The sequence below is a fragment of the Grampus griseus genome, assembly GCF_964374135.1.
Source record: "Grampus griseus genome assembly, chromosome: 15".
NCBI lineage: Eukaryota > Metazoa > Chordata > Mammalia > Artiodactyla > Delphinidae > Grampus > Grampus griseus.
Genome location: NC_139009.1, coordinates 25939899 through 25963197, shown reverse-complemented (window position 1 = coordinate 25963197; position 23299 = coordinate 25939899). Strand labels below are relative to the sequence as shown.

At 39.1% G+C, this 23299-nt stretch overlaps 1 protein-coding gene across 6 annotated transcripts in view; it reads right to left on the bottom strand.

The window, feature by feature from the left end:
• Positions 1 to 23299, bottom strand: part of LTBP1 (latent transforming growth factor beta binding protein 1) — a gene marked incomplete at its 5' end in the record, with an annotated part of 426899 nt that overhangs the window by 198238 nt on the left and 205362 nt on the right. For all 6 annotated transcript variants that reach the window (XM_082672355.1, XM_082672356.1, XM_082672357.1 and 3 more), the window contains 2 exons: positions 10019 to 10293; positions 11468 to 11692. In XM_082672355.1, coding sequence (XP_082528481.1) covers positions 10019 to 10293; positions 11468 to 11692 — 500 coding nt within the window. The remainder of the gene's footprint in view (positions 1 to 10018; positions 10294 to 11467; positions 11693 to 23299) is intronic.

Here is a 23299-nt window from a genome sequence, read left to right as displayed (position 1 = left end):
ATGATGAACATAAGGCCTATTCTCCCCAACGCTTATTTCTAGAATTGTATTGAGAGAAATTCTTTCTATGAAGCTTCATTGCTTGTCAGTTTCATTTTTGTTTACATAGAGATACTGAAAGGAACAAAAACCCATTTGAGGCCTCATAACACTATGTCAGCTGCAACACGTGCCTCACTTGGTTAAGCTTTCAGTTTTTCGGTATCTCATCCAAGTACACAGAACTCAAAACTAATAATTACCTGTGGTTTGGTCACAAGTAGTATAGAAAAACTGAATGCCACAAGCCATATTAATAAGTTTCTTCAATTCCCTGTGAGCAGGGAACCATGTCTGTCTTGACCACTGCTCTGCCACTTGTGGTGGGAACATTTACTGCTCACCAAAGAACCACTTGCTTCCCCCCACACGCTCTGGTCCTTTACTCTGTTAGTCAGCTTGGGCTGCCATTACGAAACTCCAGAGACTGGGTGGCTTCAACAACATTTATTTTCTCTCCCAGTTCTGGAGTGTCAAAACCCAAAATCAAGGTGCTAGCATGGCCAGTTCTGCTGAGGACTCTCTTCCTGGCTTATAAGAGGCTGCCATCTTGCTATGTCCTCACATGATGAAGAGAGGGAGCTCTCTGGTATCTCTTATTACAAGAACACTAATCCTATCGTATCAGGGCCCCACCCTTATGACATTATTTAATCTTAATTACTTCCTTACAGACTATCTCCAATTACAGTCACATTGGGGGTTAAGACTTCTCTTGCTGTCAGAATTGAGAGGTCATGTATTCCATACAGCACAGCAGTAACATGGTGGAAACCACCATCAGCCTGAGTCCCTGAGAGATGTGTAGCACAGAGCCCCCCTGCTCACCTGTTAGACACATAGTGCATACAAAGTGTAAGCTTCTGTAATGTTTATTACTGCAGCAAAACCTAACCTACACTGACTAATACTAATATACTTACTGACAACTCACCTGTGCCCAGTACTGAGCTCAGTCTGTAAGTGGCCCTGTCCTCATGCAAAGCACAAGCTTGTGGGGAAGAGAAGAGAGGCACAAAATCATCAACTTTAAAACAACTAAACTCAAAATGGTCTGATTGGATTCTACATGCAGTAAAAGGTCGGGAGGAGAGAGCAATGTGCACTGAAGGATTGAAATGCTTTTCAGAGGAGCAAACACTTGAGTCTCTGAAGTCGGGGTGGATTTGAAAGATCTTTCTAGGTACTGACTGTATCTGAGGTTTGTACAGTTTGCTTTGTCCACAGATCCTGTGCATATGTAAGTATCGGTGGTGCCTAAGATTGCAGAAAAGAAGAGAGACATCAAAATCATCACAGTCAGAGGACTGCATGACTAAAAGAGGCCTTGGTAGTCTTCTCAGCCAAACCAGTTATTTGAAAAATAAAGAAACCAAGGGCCAGAGATATGGTGAGTTTGCCAAAGTGGGAAAAGAGCTATTATTTTGGAAATACCAACACAAGCTAGTCCCCTTACCTCTCTGAGCCTCAAGTTTCACTTAAGTAAATGGGAGACAAGAATACCTACTTTTCCTTGTTATGAGGTTGTTCTGAAGGTCAGGTAAGGCCATACATGTGAATGTTCTCGATCAACTATTTTATAAAAATACACGGCCTTACTAAGATGCCTGCCCCAAAGCCACAGAGCCGTCAGACCATTTTCTCAACTCCATCAAAGCCTGCACACTCTAAGCCAGTCCTCTCCAAAGTGTCATCTTGAAAGCATTGCTGTCTTTGTTCAAAATATTTAGAACTCCTCTGTCCGGATTTCAGAATTCTCTTCAGGGCTGAATACATGTTATTTTAAATGCCCTCAATGGTGGTATTCAGCCCACGAGAGGCTGAACTGAGCATCAGAAGCTTTCGGATTCATTGAGAATACATTAAATGGGTGAGCTGCAGAAAATCGAAGACTAGTTTTCATGTGCAGCTTGTTAACTGGTTCTGAAACACTTCCTTCAAAACCAGTTTCCAAACTGCACAACAGCAGTATCACTCGAGTAAATGCACAGTCTCAAAGAGAGATCTTGTCAAAACAATATCCAATTTCATATATAAATTCTTTTTTTTTTTTGCAGTACGCGGGCCTCTCACTGTTGTGGCCTCTCCCGTTGCGGAGCACAGGCTCCGGACACGCAGGCTCAGCGGCCATGGCTCACGGGCCCAGCCGCTCCGCGGCATGTGGGATCTTCCCGGACCGGGGCACGAACCCGTGTCCCCTGCATCAGCAGGCGGACTCTCAACCACTGCGCCACCAGGGAAGCCCTATAAATTCTTTTATATACAAAAGGAGAAAAAATGGAATGAGGATGAGGAATAAAAATACAGTATTTATCATCATTGTGGGGGAAGGTACAGGGCAGAGTTGGGGAATCCTTTTATTGTCTTTCAACAAAGGGTAATGTTGCTTTTTTCACTACAACTTTATGGGTCAGGTTCTGAAGAACTGTGTTGTTTTGTTTTTTAGCAAATCAGATGATTCCACTTCATTTTAGCAAATCTCAATTCCAAGGGGTAATGCAGACAAAGCCAAGAAACAACATCAGATCCTAGAAATACCAGCTTTGACTCTTCACACATTTTTGTAACGTACAGAGCCTAAACCAGCCATCAGTTCAAGTCACGGGCTCCTAAAACCACTTCCAACGTGCTCAGAACTGTCATCTTCAAATGTAATGATCACAAAATCTTGCCACTTTGTCAACATCAGAAGTGACACAACATGCATCCACTCTGAACTGCCCCATGATTACTTACAATGTCTACTCCTCTGAAAAAACAGGAGTCTAGTTAATAGGTATATTATTTCAGTGAGCCTTAGAGGTATAAAATATGGAAATTTGATATTCCATGTCATGATAAAGGCATTTTCACTGCCTTTATCATAAATAAAATGAAAAACATCTGAGCGGACTGAAGAAACACAAACTTGCTTGTCTATTAAACAGGTCAGGGTAAGTGAACACCTGAAGCTGACAGCCTCTTTGGTGCCCAGAAGACATCGGCCTGGGTAAAGACTCGATATTAGGCAGTAGGAAGGGTAATGTCTGGGTCATCACCCATTCTCTTAAGTACTCTACTTCAGTTCTAAGAATCTATATTTTGATTATCCTAATGTCTCAGTCCTACATTCTCAATCCAAGTAAAACCAGCGGTTCTTACCGCCACTGGCAGAAGCCCAGTGACATGGAGACATGTTCTCTTTCATGTGCAGTGTGTTTCCCCTTTGGGTCTTATCCCTGTCTTTATTGATCTTTTCAACTCCAAGGAAGAGGGCCCCTGCACAAAGTCCATCTGGCAGAGGCAGTTGGAAAGACCAATCGACACTGCAGAGGTCCAAGACCTATCACTGCGATGCATGTGACACCTTCTGCTGTTGATACAGGTAAGGTTTGGCAAGGATGGCCATTTTACAGTTGCTGGGGACAACCAGACTCCCTAACAGTCAAATATTTCTTAGATTATGCCAAAGGGCTATTTGAGTAGGATACTGAAGTAAACCCCAGATGGCATAGGAAGTGCCTGGTGTCTATGACTTATTCCACCTGAAGGAGGCCAAACTTCAGTAAATGCAATCAGCACACCCCCACAGGGGTCTCTGCTCCTGGAGAAGGCAGATGTCTGGTGGCTCTGGCCCTGCCTTCCCTCATCACTGTCCAGCAGCCCCTCTGCAAGAAGGCCAAGTTCACCCGGAGGGCTCTGACCCCAAGAGCATGTGGCCTAGGGAAATGGGGAAGAGAAGAGAGCCACATACACACCTGTACCCACTCTTGACCCAGCCTGGATGACTCAGTTCTCCTTCCCACATAAGGGATAACACAGATACAAGAGGCCAACAAGAGCCTTTGGGAAAATGTTTTATAGTTATTCTTTATTTAGACTTCTCACCTATTTATGTAGTTTATGGACTCAATTTAGGGAATTAACCAGAGTGAAAGTGTTACAACCATGCTGGCATTATCCCCCCATCAGGATAAAATTGGTACTTCATCACAGCTTCAGGCCTCACCCCAGAAATGCTCATCATCAGGGCAGAGAAGAGTCTGAGGAAATCAAAGAAGAGGTTTCTAAGCAGAACTTCATGTCCTTGATCCCTTAATTGAGCACTAAATTCCTTTTCCATCACTGAGAAGAGATTTGCAAAGTCTGCAGCCCATATCTACAGCTACATCTCTACTTATCCATCTCTGTTTTTTCTGCCGTGTGGAACTGACAGGCATCTGTTTCTCTACTTTCTCATTGGCTTCTGTGTGGTAGAAACCAGGAAATATTTTTCTTCAAAGTCCTGTGACTTTTTTAAAAAGGACTTTCAGCCATGTAGTTCAGTTACTTTTCCACTTCAGTGAGTTCACACTTTCCTGTTAATTTCTCCATGATGCTTATTTTTTTTAAAGTTTTTTTAAACAAAAGCAAAGTGCATCTGCTTGGCCCTTCAGAATTGTGTGTGTGTGTAAGTTCGTTCCAGTGTTAAGGTTTAGAGCTTGAGGATGTTATTGAATTTGTCTGCCAAAAGAGACCAATCTCCAATTAAAGAATCTTTTTCTCCAGTGGCCCATTCTGTTTCTATTCTTCCTGTCCAAAAAGAACTGTTGGAACAACTTCTGGAACCTCTAAGAGGATCCCAAACCGTTCTCATGTCATTTTAACTCAATTTTTGTCCCGGGGCTTAAAATTTATATGACCAGTAATTAAAGGAAAGAAAGGTTTTTCCAACGATATCAGGATTTCACATCAAGAAGTGGTCCTTTTCTTCCTAATCCACATAAAGCTTGTTTTCTTCTATAGAATATATATTAGAGAATTTAATCTTACAGTGTTTCTTATGGTTTTGTAAATTAAACTGTATTTTTTAATTGAAGTACAGTTGCTGTATAATATTACATGTTACAGATATACAATATAATGGTACACAAGTTTTCAAGCTTATACTCCATTTATAGTTATTGTAAAATATTGTCTATGTTTGCCATGTTGTACAGTATATCCTTATAGATTATTTTATACCTTATAGTTTGTACATCTTGTACCCATGGGTTTTTTTTAATCATTATGGGGATTTTATGGTTGCCAACTATGAAAGTGGGTTTGTATGTTATTTGATTATCTTTATCCGTGCTAGAGTGCTGTACTAAAAATACCCTCTCTCTTCTGTTTACATCTACTTCAGGTTTTCTAGTATTTCTATCCTTATTTAACTCAGGTATTTATACATGGAATTTGCTGCTTTTTTGGCACTTGCAATCGGAAAATCTTGAGGCACTTGAATTTTTGTCTCATCTTGTAACTCCTGTCTAATTAAGGGGCATGTTTCCACAATGAACAAAAAGCATATGATTTCACAAGGCAGCAATGGCACACCCAACATGGAAGCTGGACTCTGAACCCTACCTCTCGCACAAGGTCTTTTCATACCATCTGACATCATTAGGTCACTGTAAATATTTATTTCCAGTAATTGGGCAATAAATAAAACATGTTTGAAACAACCAAACAATCAGATGCCAAATAAATCTCAAATTTAGTCACTGTTAACAGAACCAGTTTAAAATAAAGGGCACCCTTGCACAATGGAAAAAGTGTACACATTCGATGACCCTGTGGTGCAAAAATAGATTTGAGGGGTATTTTTCTGAAATTTGGCCTCTCCCTAGAGATGAAAACTTGACTGGAAACGTTGAAGTTTTAAGCACATGAAAACATGAGATTATACTGAAAGTAGTTGGTAATTATACCCCCTAGAAATGTACTTCTAATTTGCTCTATACATTGAGCAAAATCTCAGAAATGTTTTCAAATATATATGGCATACCACTGTTTACTGCAGATAGCACAGATACTTATCTCTGCCAAAATTATGACTTTTCAGCTACTTCAAACTTGATTTACATTCAAGAAACCAATTCCTCTTAGCCACCCTGTACGTTCTATTAGATTAATTTCTATTCTTCTAATACTTTAAAGTGAATTTAGTGATGCCTGTACCCAGCCTGATTCACACAGAAATCAACAGTTTATATAATCTTAAGAACAAGAAATTATTTTTAGGACTCTGAAAGATGAAACATCACTTTCTACAATAGGAAAGGTATTTCCCCCTTTATCTTGACACTTTCCATCAAGGTGAAAAACACTTTAGATATTTCCAATCCCATTATTCCTCCTCGTTCCACTTTATAATCCAAGCCAAAACAATCTCTGTTCTTATTAATTTAACTATCATCACTAAGTCTAGTCACTGACCACTGAGTTTTCTCCATTAATCCTCTCTCACTTCATCTCTAAAACAGCACTGGACTCCATGATTGATATTCAAGAATACCTGATTCTTGACATCAATCAAAGATGGAACTGGTTAAAACAAAGATGTAGCTACTCATCTTTACCTCACAATCCTCCCCTCCAAGGGTCAGTTAATCAATCAGAGAGCGCATTTATCTGATTTCTGAAGCCAGGGAGTTCAGAATACTCCAACTCAGCACCATCTTTTTCTTCACAACAGCCCATAATCAAATCCTGATGCTGGATTCTTCACAAAAGCCTCTGCATTAATCTCTTCATCTTTAAATTTACTTCTTAGATTGGACCCTGATCATTTCACAATTGGACTAAGGCCAACTTCTCTTCCCTGACCTCCTCACGCCTACCAGCCCCACGTCCACTCCCATCTCATTCAAAAGTTGAAACTTTTAAAATTTTCTAAAAGTTCATTAAATGTATTAAACTTAGAGCTTTTAAGTTCATCATAAAATTATTCTATTCATAAGTCTAGGAAATGTTCACATTTTCCTTCTTTTCCTCATAAGGAATTTTCAAATATGCTGAGATAATTCAAAGAATAATACAGTGATCACTTGCTTTCCCACCTCTCAGAGTCAACAATTTTTACAATTTTGTTATATTTGTGTATAAAAGGCATTTGAAAGTAAATTACAGACATCATAGCATTCCTCACTCAAGAATAAGGACACTACCCTACATACCTCTAACACCATTATCACACCTAAGAAAATAATAGTTCCAAAATACCATCTAATATCCAGTCCGTATTTAAACTTCCTCAATTGTTCTTCAAATGTCTTTCAGAGCTGGGTTTTGATTTTTTTAAAACCAAGATATGATTAAGGCTCATATATTATATGTGCTATTGTCTCTCTTTAGTCTCTTTCTGAGGAAGTCAATCTTTATTTTTTAACGATATGAAGAAACCAAGCAATAATACCCTACATTATCATTCTTTCTGATGTGAGGGAGTATGATAGTTTGGGCTTGTTTCTTCACCCTCAGTATTCCCTATGAGCTGGAGGTTAGGTGTAAAGGACTGATTAGATTCAGCTCACACATTTTTGGCAAGAATACCTTTAAGGTGTTGCTCTACACTTCATACTGCATCCCATCAGGAGGCATATGATATCAGCTGTCCCCCTTTTAATGATTCTGAGTTTGATCACCTGATCAACGGGGCATCATTGCGATTTTTACCTTGATACCAAGTCTTTTACTTTGCCTTATGCCTCAGGCTTAAAAGGCTTCATATCTGTGCCAAAGCCTGCCAGGAACTCTAAACTAATTTACTTCTCTGGTCTCTTCTGACACTTCTTCCTTACCTGTTTCTTGCAGTGTTCTCTCTCTTCTGTTTAATTTCTCCCCCACTTCTCTGTGAGCTTAGTTTCCTAACCAATCATCCATTTTCCTCCACCATCCAAGCAGTTCCTGAAATTCTATGAAGCTCCCATGAATTTAAATACACTGATCACAGTTCGTGTTGGCTTTTCAACCTCAAGTTTACTGCCTCATTTTTAGAATGTGCCACAGAAACAAGGGCTTTTTCTACTAAATTTGTTTTGTATATGACCTCTAATGGCAATACATAAACAGAGGTGCTTACTGATGACTATGACATGAAGGTCTCAGTAGTTGTAATCTGCATCTAATAAGAGTTTTCTCACTGAGCAAAGCACCAGTGAGTATTTATGCAGTCGTTTCTGCCATGTATTTAAAATCCACCTGTACCTCCCTCTGTAACTATGTTTGCACACCAACCACAGCAAGAAGGCACAAATATTTCCAAACACCTTTGTAGGATACATCTTATATACTATTGACTATTTGCCAGTAATTTTGTTTTTAATGCTTGGACCATCCTAATTGCACAAACTGGACAATCATGGGCATTCAGCAATATTTCTCACCAACAGGAAAAGCAAATATCTTCTGAGAATGTTTTCGCAAAACAGGTCTTATTTTGAAGCTGTGTATTAGTTACTACACATGCAAAATGAATTAAGAATTGAGATCACTGTCTGGATCATTCAGACCAAAAGTCAGAGAAGTATCCAGATAAGGCAAAAAAGTGTTCCACCGAGTTTGGATTATTTGGGTAACTCCACCAACTATCCAATTCATGTGGATTGTATAGTCCAGCTTAGGCCTAAAAGTAAATAATCTGTTTATATTCTTTCTAGTTAGCAATCATCTGCCTACGATTATATGTACAAGAATAACAAGTCTGTTGACATCTCATTTTCTTGCTTTTTACCATCTGTGTTCCAACTTGGAAACTAGGGAGAAGGATACTGGGCACAGAATTTTAAAAGGACCTGCTTTTTTCCTTTCTCATGACCAACCTAAGCTGAAATGACTAAACAATGCAAATGGCACCAAATTCATCCTCCTTCTCCAAGGCTTGTCTGGGGCAAACTGTGCAGCATACGAGGTTTACTTCAGCCCCACTACCCCTATAAAAACTTGCCCTTAACACAGTAATCCAGTCTTTACTTCTAAGCTAAATGTAAACTGATGATATTCCTTCTCCAAAAAGCATGTGTTTAAACCTGGTCTTCAACTGAGGAAGGAAAAGGTCCCTCTTAAGTAGGCATTTCAGGCTCCGCAGGCAGACCAAGGTTATGTGGGGCATCAAGCCTTCCCTGTCTTACTGAAGTTACGCGACATAAGCAATCACCTGCTCTCTTTTTATGTTTGACTCTATCAATAGGTAAGTGTCTTCTAAGCTAGTAGTTGCATAGTTCTGTAACATTTGCAGAGCATGTCACATTACCTTGTCTAATCTTGACAAAGCCCCATATTCTTGTCTCCACTTGACAAATAAGGAAGCTGGTTCCCTGCCACCAAGTGCTGAGCCCATGGCTCTAACCAAGGTCTTATAACTCTACATGGCTGTTCTTTCCATTCTGGTCTACAAACCAGTTTTACCTCCTCCCCTAGAAGAAAGGGGATGACCCAACCATGGACTTGCCCAGCACCTAAAAGTGTTCTCCAGGTTTCAAAAGCAAGAACGATTTATTCTACTACCAACAGATATTTCACTCACACACAAACACACGCACAATTTTTTGAATATTCAGGTAACAGCAGGAATAATAAATAGATCTCGCCTATTCTTCTCACAGGGGGTTCAAATCATAATCAGGTGACAGGAGAAGAACCATAGGACAAAGCTATGTCATTATCACATAATTCCAAAGCAGGAAGCACCAAGTAACTGGGGTAGAGGAACCAGTAATTTTATGTTGCTTTTACTATGCACATTCAATGATGAGTTTTAAAAAGAAGTCAGCCTCTCTCTCACTTTACGATATATAGACCTAGAGTTACACATAAATCCAATGATATTTAAAATGCACTTCAAACAACTCATGCATTGCCATTCTAGTTATAAATTTGTATAAGAAAATAAAAGATGACAAATTATGGCAAACTTTTTCTGAAAAGGGCTTTGCAGACCATATTTTAGGCATTTCAGATCATATGACCTCATTGAAAGTATACCATCCTTCTGTCCATAGCATGAAAGCAGACATAGACAGTATGTAAATGATGGGTGTGGCTGTGTCCAATAAAGTTTTATTTAGAGTAACAGGCCCACAGGTCAGTTTGCCAACCCCTTCTACAAAAAACTTATTTCAACCAAGTCTGTCTTTCCTACTACAATGAGACTATACCTAGAACACATCACTAAAATGGGCTGGGCAGTGTTGCTCACCTGCGACCCAATAGTCTCCTGGAAGCACCGGCCAAGCTGCGTCTTAGCAGCCACCGGATACACGTGAGGAATGACTTGCTGGTGGGAGTATGAGGAATGGACCGTCTGAGTCTTCTGGACAGGAAGCCCTTGGTAAGAGACTTGGGACTGGCCTGGTTGAGCTTCTTTTACCTTCTGGCCTGTTGGGCCATCAACTCTTGAAACCTGATGTATCTGGACTGAGGCCTCAGGAGGGTGCTTCACATGGATATTGACTATGTTAGGAGGAAATTTCACTAAAACAGATCGGGAAGAAAACTTATCAGTCATAAATAATTGATACGTACATCAGGATGAAAGTAAATGTTCATGCTAGTCAGCATGAAACTAAGTTTTATATACACACATATACTTAAGTACATATATATTATACCTGGGATAAATGATATATTTTTAGTGTGTATCTATTTTTGCTGCACAGCCATTAAAAAACTCTTGAGAGTAAAAGGGGACACTCAAAAATTAAACCTGAATTTATATACTTTAAAGAATAAAACTGCTTTTACAAAGAGAAATTTAAACTTCTCACAGTAACAGATCCAAGAGACAAAAATTTTTTTCAGAGGAGTCATAAAACTACGAAATTTGTGCTACTTGTGGTCATACATTCTACCAAACAAGAGTAATAGACTCAAGAGGTTGATTATTTTTGAATTTCTCACAAAGTGTCCATCGTAGAGACTGTAGGATTTACAACACAATTTCACAAAGCATAGTTCTCTTACCCTTAAACCTGGTGTGTACGTACTTTTGTGCTTCCTGTGATACACACAAAATACCAAAGTGTGATATTTTACATCTCTATTTTCTTTCTCTGCAGCTTTCACACAGAATTTCATCTTCTGATGCTAAGATTCAGGTTTTAAAGAATAAGAGCCAGTAACACTTCTCTGACTCCTTTTTTAAAAGTTGTGCATGTGTAAGAGGTGCCAGGTTGAAAAGAATGAATTAGTCATAGAATTTCTGAGCTCCAAGTGACCTAGTTTACCTTCCTCTACAGATGAATAAACTGAAGCCCAGGGAGGTGAGGTTACAGATTGTTTAGAACTAAAAGCAAGAGCTCTTCGACTACAAAATAGACTTGGTGTTCATCAGCAGGTATTGTGTGATCTTCTAGTTTATTAATCCCATAAGGGCCAGAACACCATCTTGTTCATCTTTCCATTTCCCAGGACCTACCAGAACAGTGCCATGTATGTTTATCAGCTCTTGGTCCTGCATCACCAGAGAAAGATGGGCTCCATTTTCTTATTTCCTAGATACCATTCCCTACAGCCTAGAAAGCACTGGCACCATATACCTGGGCCCATATTCTGTCCCAATACCAGCCCTGCAGACACTTGGCTTCTTATGGGTTTGGCATGTTAACAGAGTTCTGATGAACGGGCAAAATCAAAATAATCAGCTTACCTTTGACTCCTTGCTGGCTCGTCATGGTCAGAGGCAAAGTATGTGTTGAGTGGACGACATGTGTTCCCAACGCCTTGCCTGACTGCTGGGAATGCTGATAAAGTTTAGGCACGCCAGCACCATGGACCGGAATCTGACAAAGCTTCCCTGTGAAATTTGGAGGGCACTGGCATTTGTCCCTTGAACTGCATTGGCCTCCATTCATACATGGAAGATGGCAAATTACTGTAAAGGAAAAGAGAAAATGTGGAGAGTGGTTAGTTTCTCAAATGCCAAGTAACAATCAACCAACAAAACTCCCCCAAAGCACAGCCATCATATTCCCAATGACTTTAGAAATGGTAAACAAAGGAGTATACACTATGACAAAAATACTTCCTTTTTTTTTTTTTTTACTATCTTTTTCTTTCCACCTTAAGTAAGTCATTTAGCTCTCCAATTGCTTGTGGTTGTTCACCCACAATGGTGGCAAGAATTCATGGGAAAAAATATACATGTATATTTATACATATAATATATATATAACATATATTTATACATATAAAGCTACTTTATATATATAAAGTAGCCACTCAGGATATCTCTTGCATTCTATAATTACTGTGTTTTCCTATTTAATTACTAGATTATAAACTCTTTCGGGGAAAGGAATATGCCTAGTTTAATGACCTTTGTTCCTCAGCACCTAGAATAATGCCTGGCACACAGTGGACATTAAATATTTCCTCAAAGAATAAACAAATGAGAGTGCTAAAAATAATATCTGTTGAGAATTTTCTCTACGTAAGACACTGAAATAAGTGCTACCCAGAATATGGGAGTAGAATAGTTTGAATCCTGCTTTACAGGAATTTGCAATCTCATTGGGATAACAAGACCACAGTGAAACCTAGAAGTAGCAGTGATTAATAGTTGGAAAGTTATTTAGAATACCAAAAGATAAAAGGACATGTTTGGGTGAAGAATTTTAAAAGGAGTTTTAAACCCTGGCTAAATTCAACTTCAGGCCAACCTATTTATCACGAATGAATTCTTCCTATCAGCCCCTGAACTGATCAGATTTCCAGCAGCTTAAAAAATAGTCCCTCAACTCCATTTTCTTCAGCTTCTACTCTGCTTCAATCCTCTCCTCCATGACCAAACTTTCCAAAAGAATTGTCTGCTCACTTCTCCACTCACTACCAGCCAGCCAGGGTCACGTTGTGTTTCCCTTTCCCCACACCTCTCCTATGCTGAAACTCCTCTTACTCAGGTCACTAATGGTCTCCATGTTGCTAAATCCAATGGATGGATTTCAGTCTTCCCTTGGCATCTGTGACATCTCAACCCATCTAGTTTGCTCTTTCCTCTTTGTTCACTGTATCTTAATATTCTTTGCAGACTCCACTCTTTCCTTACCCTTGAAACACTGATGTGCTTCAAGATTTGGTCTTAAAATCTTCTGCTTTACTAACTCCATACATTCTGATTTCAGCCTATCATATGATGATGTCACCCAAAACTACATTTCTTAGCCAAAGCTTTCTGCTGTGCTCCACACTGTCTACTACTGTTTATTTCCTGTAGATCTTCTACAGGTACCTCAAACTTACAATGTCCTAAATGGAACTTGATCATCTTCCCCTAACATCTCCATTCACTGAGAGACCCTTAACAGGAACCTGAGGGCTGCTCTATCCTTTCACCCACCCAAACATCCATCTCCAGGTCCTGCCTTCTAAACATTCATCAAATATTCCCACATCTTTCTCATCATAGAGATTCTGTTCTCTCTGAAACATCATTCCCTACAATCTAGCTACACTGACCTGGATTCAGTTCCTCAGTGGACAGGGCCTCTCACCCCTCCTTAAGCTTTATATATACCCTGTGTCCTTGGCCTGGAACACTCTTTCCATTTGTCCCCCCTCACCTACCTAACTCCTACTCACCTTTTGGATACTGCTTAAACCTCAGTTCCCCGGAAGCACTTCCAATTGCCCCTCATCTAGGTTTGGTGCTTCTCCTCTGTGCTTCCGCGGGCTCTCATTCACTGCTCCTCATGCTGCTTGGCTTACTGCATTACAATCACCTGACTACTTTTCTGTACACCTCATTCAGCTAGAGTGCTGTGAGGTCAGGGACTTTAATGTTTTACCTCTAGCATGGTAGCTCAGCTTTTAGAAAAAAGGCTGCAGCTCAAAAAAAAAAAAACAAACTAGATGAAAGAATGAACACATTTATGGCTACCACTTTGTCAAATACCATTCTACATACTACAGAAGAAAGTAAAAGCTAACTGGAACTACTAGGTAATATATAATAACTAAAAATACAAATAAGTAACATTGGAAAATGTAAATTCTGTGGAACTCCAGAGAAAAGTCATTTCTGGGAAGTCAAAATAGACTTTACAGGAGAGCTCATTTGAGATAAGCCTTTGAAGCTAGGTAGGCTTCAGAAAAACAGAAAGGATTATATCCTAGGAGGATAGTGTGTAAGAAAGGGGGAGGTAGGCATATTTGGGAGATAATGAGGAAGTCTACCTTGCTGAAACCCCAGATTCCTGAGAGGAGGGGTCAGGTGATAAACAGGGAGATGTAGGCTTAAGTCAGACAATGGATAAAGGCCTGATAAAAAGTTTGGATTTTATTCTGTAATTAGAAAGTTATTTTGTAGACCCCAAGGAGAGAATTTTCCAGGAAGATTACTCTTGTGATAGCATGTGGCATTAACTGGAAAGGAGAGTGACCTAGGTGGAGAAGTCAGATAGGAGACTATTAAAATAACTGAAAGACAAGTTGAAAAATCCATGGATTAGGATGATGGCAACAAGAATTAAAAGAAACATGAAGTGGGCTTCCCTGGTGGTGCAGTGGTTGAGAGTCCGCCTGCCGATGCAGGGGACACGGGTTCGTGCCCCGGTCTGGGAAGGTCCCACATGCCGCGAAGCGGCTGGGCCCGTGAGGCATGGCCGCTGAGCCTGCGCGTCCGGAGCCTGTGCTCCGCAACGCGAGAGGCCACAACAGTGAGAGGCCCGTGTACCGCAAAAAAAAAAAAAGAAAAAGAAACAGGAAGTAATATTATGATAGATGGGCAATCAGTACAACATGGAGATATGCACAGGAAATAAGCAGCAAGCTAAAGAAGAGGGAAGACAGTGAAGGAGACAGGAAAGAGCTGGAAAAAACGACCAAGGTAACCACCTAGAGCTATGTCCAGGATCTCACTATGTGGCAGATGAAGTCAAAACTGCCCACGCTGGATAAGGTCTGGAATATGTTTCCACCAGTGTCTGATCCACACTGAGGTGCAGAGTAAGAAGAAGAGTCAAAGCTGACTCTGAGGTTGAGTCAAAGACTTTGTAACTCCCAGTTCAATTTTGAATTGAATTTCTAAATGACAGGTTGGCTACGCTGGATGGGTTCAGTGTGTAATAGGCAAGGACACAGGGAGCCTGGCCAAGATTTCACAATACTACAAATAATTTATAACTGGAATACAAGCACTCCTCACTTTGTATGGTTCCAATATGCATGAATTTCAGTTAATGCAGTTTAGCTAAATAACTTCAGTCCCCCAACAACACGGTTTGAACTTCATTTGCCACAATATTAACTAGGTAACTGCATAAAGTACAAACTTCACTGCTAGCTCTTTGGTCCACAAACCACTACATAAATAACAGATGTGTACCATGATCAGTAATCAATCATGTCACTTCCTTCAGAGGCTGCTGGTGATTGATCCCAGCATATCTGTTATTCAGTTCATGCACAGACAGCAAAGCAGGTAGCTGTGTTGCCTCCTCACTTTACATTGATAAACTCGCATGACATTTTACAGAAGTGTATAGTCAAAAGGGCCAACAACAACAACAACAACAAAAGCACGGCAAAGAAATGAAAAGTGGTGACACTGGAAGTGAAATTGGAAAGTGGTTGTGATGTAGGATAAAGATGGTCCAAAGGAAATAACATTAAAGGAACTCACAGATATTCCACAACTTTGAAAGCATAATGGTAAGATACTGGAACCTGATTCAAACTTGCGAAGGAGTGTAACGGCTCACTAAGGCAAAGAAGAGATACTCCACATCATAAAGTATATGAGAAGAAAGCAAAAATGTTCTAACTACTCTTGTTAAGTTCTACTCGAAGAAAGAAAACACTTTAATTCTCAGTGTTTCTAACATTTTAAATTACAGGGCACTAGATAAATATCAGCTTTACTGTTTTTTTTCCTTTCCCTATAAATACATCACCTACAGTAAAACAACTGTAATGTTTTGACAAAAAAAATTTTTAAGGTGACAGAACTAGTAATTTTCCCATTGATTATTAAGATTGTTTTGCACAGTTACAGCTTGCATGGTTATTTTTATGGTCCTGCATCACCATGCAAAGAGGACTACCTTTAATCTTTATTAAAATAACTTCATCTATGTTATCATCTTTTTTTTTTTTACAAAAGAAACTGACTTTTATTTCTAATATCAATAGCAGATTTTGGAATCCAACATGAATTTAATTAGATTTGTTTAAAACTATTTTTAAATCTCTGAGATAGCTTCCACACAAATATTTCAAGAACCATACTAGTCTAAGTGGATACAGCAATAATCCCAGAAGAGAACTCCAATAACCCTGTTTCTCTCTGGTCATAAAGGAAACCGTTTCTGCTGACTTATTCCAACCAATAACAGGCCACTATTTATAACCATTTATGAATGAGAAATAAAATACCTATTCTCCTGTTCCAGCATTTTCACAAAATCTAAATTATAATTTAAAGTTCTTTGCCCCAGCTCACTCACTGTACATTGAGTTCTTTGTAGCAGGTGCTATTTTTAAAGTTAAATAGTCTTTTATGTCAAAGAAAACAAATTTAAAATCAACCTACAAAAGTTAAGGATTTAACTATGAATAGTTTCTTTCTGTTTCAAGAGTTCATGCCACTCTCAAAACATCACCTGGTGATATATAGTCTGTGCAGCCAGCGTTCTATAAAACTTTCTCAACATATGAAGAGGAAAAAGAATAAGTTATCTTTAAGGCTGGCTTGTGGAATGCTGGTTGTAAGTCTAGCTATGGCACATATATTTTAGAACATATAACTGGAAGGTGTAATGTAGAATGCTGGCTGAGAAATTCCATAACCTTGTCAGCTTGACATTTTGCTGGCCATCACCATAATTCACTACATTGCATCATACGGTCACCTGGGACCTACAGCAAATAACAAGAGGTATATGGGCCTTCAGTCTGTTATTCCAGAAAGTGGAATATCGTGACAACCACTCCAAGTATCTCACGGTACAACTATAAAAGGTCACAATGAGCAAAAGGATCCAGGCTGGAAGAAAAAGTTGGAGGCTTTAAATATGCCCAGCATTTCAGTGCATTCCACCATTCACACTGGTCTGTAAAACAACTTGCAGGACTCAAGAAACCGGGCTGACAGGATAATATTCACAGTCTATGCCACAAATTGGAACTTAGTTTTAAATGAATAGGTACTGACTTGGATACAAATATGGGAAAACTGAATTTTCTGCAGATTTGAGTTATAAAAAGCTAGACTCTCATTCTTCCCTGTTATCTTAGCTGACTATAAAAATATTTCAGCTGCTTGTCCCCAAAAGGCGCTCTAAGAATGTACTTGACTTTCCTACAGCAACACCCGGGCCCCTCCACCCACCCCCTCGCTTTGTGTGCCAGCAGACAGACTGTTTCAAGTTATTGTGGCTAAGGCAGAACAGGGAAAACAAACCTCCATCTGAAGGAAAACTTACATCTGTCATTTCACAGAACAGACATACACATGATTTTGATTTGTATAGCTACTTCAACTTTCCCACTTGTCTCTGATTAGGAGAATAATGTTCCCTTAAAGGCTTTCAACATTTTGTTTGATGTCCCTTGCAGGGTGAAAAGAAAGCAATAACATTTTTAGAAAGTACAAGGTACCATTTTATTTCTCCCTCAATATACCTATATCGCCCTCTTTTAAAGGGTACCCATAGATTCTATTCAGCCAGAAAGTAGGTTAAAAATGTAGCTATCTAAAGCTTTCAGATAACAACTATGTCAGATAATAATTAAATGCCACAGCAAACCACTGCTCATTTTAAGAACCTAACCCACTTTTTAAAAACCTGCATTTTTGCCTTTTAATTCAGTATGCATCATCCTGCCACACCAAAAAATAAAATAAAATAAATAAAGCAACTGAAGCTGAAAGCCAAGATGGAAGTCACGTTCCTTTGGAGCAACGACAGAGGAACTGAGGAGGCCTCGTCTTACACAGAAGCCAAGAAAGGAAGTACAGAGATTAGTAGGCATTTACGAAAATCTAAGTTTGAGTATTTTTATTGAATGCAGAGATTTATCATTGCTGTGCTCCAAAACTGCTTACAGCCAATTCTAACGTATACTGAGTCCCAGGCTGAACCAAGAAAACATTCAAGTAACACGCTGTCTGGAACAACCTGTCCAAGGAGGTGACATTTCACCTAAACCTAAAGGGAGAAGAATCCCATGATGTTCAAGTTGGCAGAACAATGTTTGCAGAAGAAGAAATAATAGGAGCTAAGACCTTGAGGTGAGACATGGCTTAGAAAGGTCCAGAAACTGACAGGAGGCTGATGTGGTGGGAATGTCAGAAGAGGAGAGCAAGTGAGAAAAGCTAGGTGGAGAGACAAAGCAGGGCCAGATTCCTGTTTCCTTCCACAAGGATATAGGGCTGCCGAGAATACAGTAAACAGGAAAAATGTAAGTAAGTTAATACTTGGGACCAGGACAGATTATGAATCACAGGAGACAGAACCAGGGGAAGAGAAAGAACAAGGATAAGTAAGGGTAAGTAGAATCATCTATTGTATACACAAGAAATGTGCACTGTAAACTTGGCTTTGAGTTTCTGGACCTTAGCCAGATTGAAGTTAAATTCTGGAAGGTTTAATTTAAGACACAAATAGATAATGATTCTACAGATAAGAGGACTTTAAAAAATTCTTTATATTGATTACATATGGGCATGATAATCGTAGTGGGTGGAATGGTGGTCTCCCAAAAGATACACCCATGTCCTGTGAATGTCCAGAATCTGAATATTACTTCATGTGGTAGATGGGTGAACACCACCTTACAATGCAAAACAAATGTGATTAGAAATCCTGAGAGGAGGCACTTGTCCTGGATTATCCAGGTGACCTCTCATTTCAGTGACAAGGTCCTTTTAAGAGCGAGGGCCAGGGAGCTTTGACCAAAGAGGAAGAGACAATATGACTGAGGCAGAGACCGGAATGACGCAGCTAGAAGTCAAGGAGCACCAACAGCCATGAGAAGCGGGAAGAGGCAAGGAACAGACCCTCCTCTAGAGCCTCCAGAGGGAGCGTGGCCCTGCCTACAGCTTGATTTTGACCTTCTGGTCTCCAGAACTGTGAGAGAACACATCTCTATTGTTTTAAGCAAAAAAAAAAAAAAAAAAAAGAAGAAGAAAAAGGTACAATAATACAATATGTGTAACATTATGAGACTAATGTTCTTCATAGTACATGTAAAAGGAAAAAACAGAGTCTAAAGAAATCTTGGAGCAAAGAGAAAATGCTTCCACAAAAGCTAAAAATGCACCCACCATACTCTTTGCTGCCATAGACAATCTCTTTGTTTTACCTGCTCTGGAAATGAAGATGACCATTTTCATCCCATCCCCATCTATCAAATGCTCAAGTACACTGGACTAGAATTAAAGGAAATTCACATTTCAACAAATGCAATATCTCAAACTTAATACAAACAAAAATCCCACAAATCTAATTTTTAATGCTGGTGCACATTAGCGAATGCTTGGATAGCATGTTCTGTTTATAATCCAGGAGATAGGAAGCCCTACCACCCACACATGCATCAGAGCTTCCTATATGGGATAAGACCATTCATCATCTCAACTTTGTTTATGGCTTTCTGCTCACTGATCATCAACCTCACCATAGCTGTGGGCTATCTACTTTGATCTAGTTTTATATTTTTCATAACATACGGAGCTTCCTATATCAAGCAAATCACAAAATTCCACTTTATATCCTCCATCCACAGAGGCTTGCTCTCAGTAACTCGCAAACCCTGGGCTCTTTTACCCTTAGGAATAACACAGCAACATCTGCAGGCTACAGAGTAAACACACCAGTCCCACACACCTTGGGATAGGGGCAAATCATTTCATTTTGTGGATTACTGTGCCCTCCTCTGCAAAAGGGGTGGTCCAATGACATAATCCACAGGTTTCTACAATTAAAGTTCTATTCCTACTATTAAAGTTCTCAAAACGCTAACCAAGTTAGTAGAGTGAAATTCAGATTTCCTCATCTCATCTAATGAAACTGGCATGATATAAAATTTTTAAAAGGGACAAATACATATCCAGCCACTTGCAATTTACGTAGAAGGGAAAGGGTTTATCTGTTACATGGTGTGCTTTGTTTTTATTTTAATGTATAATCAGATACTGATTCAAACATAAGTTGCCTACTTCGTAACAAAGCAGTTAATAAAATGCCCAGAGGTTTATGCAAAGCTGACTTCACTTGGGAGAATTATGTAAACATAATGGGGAAATGATAGTGCTGTACACTAATGGACAGGGAGATAGGTTTCACAAAAATGATGACATGCTTCATCCTTAAAGATCATACCTTTTACAGTGGTATCACTGCAACTATCTTCAGGGAGACGAAGTCATTTTAGCTACTGTAGCAGGGCATTTTCTTTAATGTCATTGCAAAATGCTTTCTCAAGAGCCAAGTAATACCACTTAAGCTGTACACAATATTAACAATGAGTTTTAAAATGTACTGCACGGGAGGGAGGAACACTCCCAAACTCATTCTATGAGGCCACCATCACACTGATACCAAAACCAGACAAAGATGCTACAAAAAAAGAAAACTACAGGCCAATATCACTGATGAGCGTAGATGCAAAAATCCTCAACAAAATACTAGCAAAGAGAATCCAACAGCACATTCAAAGGATCACAGGCAGGGTTGGAGGGAGGGAGACACAAGAGTGAAGAGATATGGGGATATATGTATATGTATAGTTGATGCACTTTATATAATGCTGCAACGAACACACCACTGTAAAGCAATTATACTCCAATAAAGATGTCAAAAAAAAAAAAAGGATCATATACCCTGATCAAGTGGGGTTTATCCCAGGAATGCAAGTATTCTTCAATATATGCAAATCAATCAATGTGATACACCATATTAACAAATTTAAGGAGAAAAACCGTATGATCACCTAAATAGATGCAGAAAAAGTTTCTGACGAAATTCAACACCCATTTACGATAAAACCCCTTCAGAAAGTAGGCACAGAGGGAACTTACCTCAACATAATAAAGGCCATATATGACAAACCCACAACCAACATCGTTCTCAATGGTGAAAAACTGAAAGCATTTCCTCTGAGATCAGGAACAAGACAAGGTTGCCCACTCTCACCACTATTATTCAACATACTTTTGGAAGTTTTAGCCACAGCAATCAGAGAAAAAAAGAAATAAAAGGAATCCAAATCAGAAAAGAAGAAATAAAGCTGTCACTGTTTGCAAATGACATGATACTGTACATAGAGAATCCTAAAGATGCTACCAGAAAACTCCTAGAGATAATCAACAAATTTGGAAAAGTAGCAGGATACAAAATTAATGCACAGAAATCTCTTGCATTCCTATACACTAACGATGAAAAATCTGAAAGAGAAATTAAGGAAACACTCCCATTTACCACTGCAACAAAAAGAATAAAATACCTAGGAATAAACCTTCCTAGGGAGACAAAAGACCTGTATACAGAAAACTATAAGACACTGATGAAAGAAATTAGAGATGATACAAACAGATGGAGGGATATACCATGTTCTTGGATTGGAAGAATCAACATTGTGAAAATGACTCTACTACCCAAAGCAATCTACAGATTCAATGCAATCCCTATCAAACTACGACTGGCATTTTTCACAGAACTAGAACAAAAAAGTTCACAATTTATATGGAAACACAAAAGATCCCGAATAGCCAAAGCAATCTTGAGGAAAAAAAAACGGAGCTGGAGGAATCAGGCTCCCTGACTTCAGACTATATTACAAAGCTACAGTAATCAAGACAGTATGGTACCAGCAAAAAAACAGAAATATAGATCAATGGAACAGGATAGAAAGCCCAGAGATAAACCCACGCACACATGATCACCTTATTTTTGATAAAGTAGGCAAGAATTTACAGTGGAGAAAAGACGGCCTCCTCAATAAGTGGTGCTGGGAAAACTGGACAGCTACATACAATAGAATGAAATTAGAACACTCCCTAACACCATACACAAAAATAAACTCAAAATGGATTAAAGACCTAAATGTAAGGCCAAACACTATTAAACTCTTAGAGGAAAACATAGGCAGAACACTCCATGACATAAATCACAGCAAGATCCTTTCTGACCCACCTCCTAGAGAAAGGGAAATAAAAACAAAAATAAACAAATGGGACCTAATGAAACTTAAAAGCTTTTGCACAGCAAAGGAAACCATAAGCAAGACAAAAAGACAACCCTCAGAATGCAAGAAAATATTTGCAAATGAAGCAACTGACAAAGGATTAATCTCCAAAATTTACAAGCAGCTCATGCAGCTCAATATCAAAGAAAGAAACAACCCAATCCAAAAATGGACAGAAGACCTAAATAGACATTTCTCCAAAGAAGATATACAGATTGCCAACAAACACATGAAAGAATGCTCAACATCATTAATCATTAGAGAAATGCAAATCAAAACTACAATGAGGTATCACCTCACACCAGTCAGAATGGCCATCATCAAAAAATCTACAAACAATAAATGCTGGAGAGGGTGTGGAGAAAATGGAACCCTCTTGCACTGTTGGTGGGAATGTAAATTGATACAGTCACTATGAAGAACAGTATGGAGGTTCCTTAAAAAAATAAAAATAGAACTACCATACGACCCAGCAATCGCACTACTGGGCATATACCCTGAGAAAACCATAATTCAAAAAGAGTCATGTACCACAATGTTCACTACAGCTCTATTTACAATAGCCAGGACATGGAAGCAGCCTAAATGTCCATCGACAGATGAATGGATAAAGAAGATGTGGCACATATATACAATGCAATATTACTCAGCCATAAAAAGAAATGAAATTGAGTTATTTGTAGTGAGGTGGTTGGACCTAGAGTCTGTCATACAGAGTGAAGTCAGAAAGAGAAAAACAAATACCATATGCTAACACATATATACGGAATCTAAAAATAAATAAATAAATAAAAGGTTCTGAAGAACTTAGGGGCAGGACAGGAATAAAGACGCAGATGTAGAGAATGGACTTGAGGACACGGGGAGGGGGAAGGGTAAGCTGGGACAAAGTGAGAGTGGCCTGGACATAAATACACTACCGAATGTAAAATACATAGCTAGTGGGAAGTAGCCGCATAGTATGGGGACATCAGCTCGGTGCTTTGTGTCCACCTAGAGGGGTGGGATAGGGAGGGTGGGAGGGAGATGCAAGGGAGAGTAGATATGGGGACGTATGTATATGTACAGCTGATTCACTTTGGCATAAAGCAGAAACTAACGCACCATTGTAAAGCAATTATACTCCAAAAAAGATGTTAAATCAAAAAATGTACTGCACCACTGTAATTTGCAAACTTGGTCTAGAGACCAAGTTCATACTCTCACCAAGTTCATTAATGATCTGCTTGTTATTTATTTATCCTGAACCTTCAGGATAGATTTACAGATTAATCTAAATTTAGAATTTTAAAAT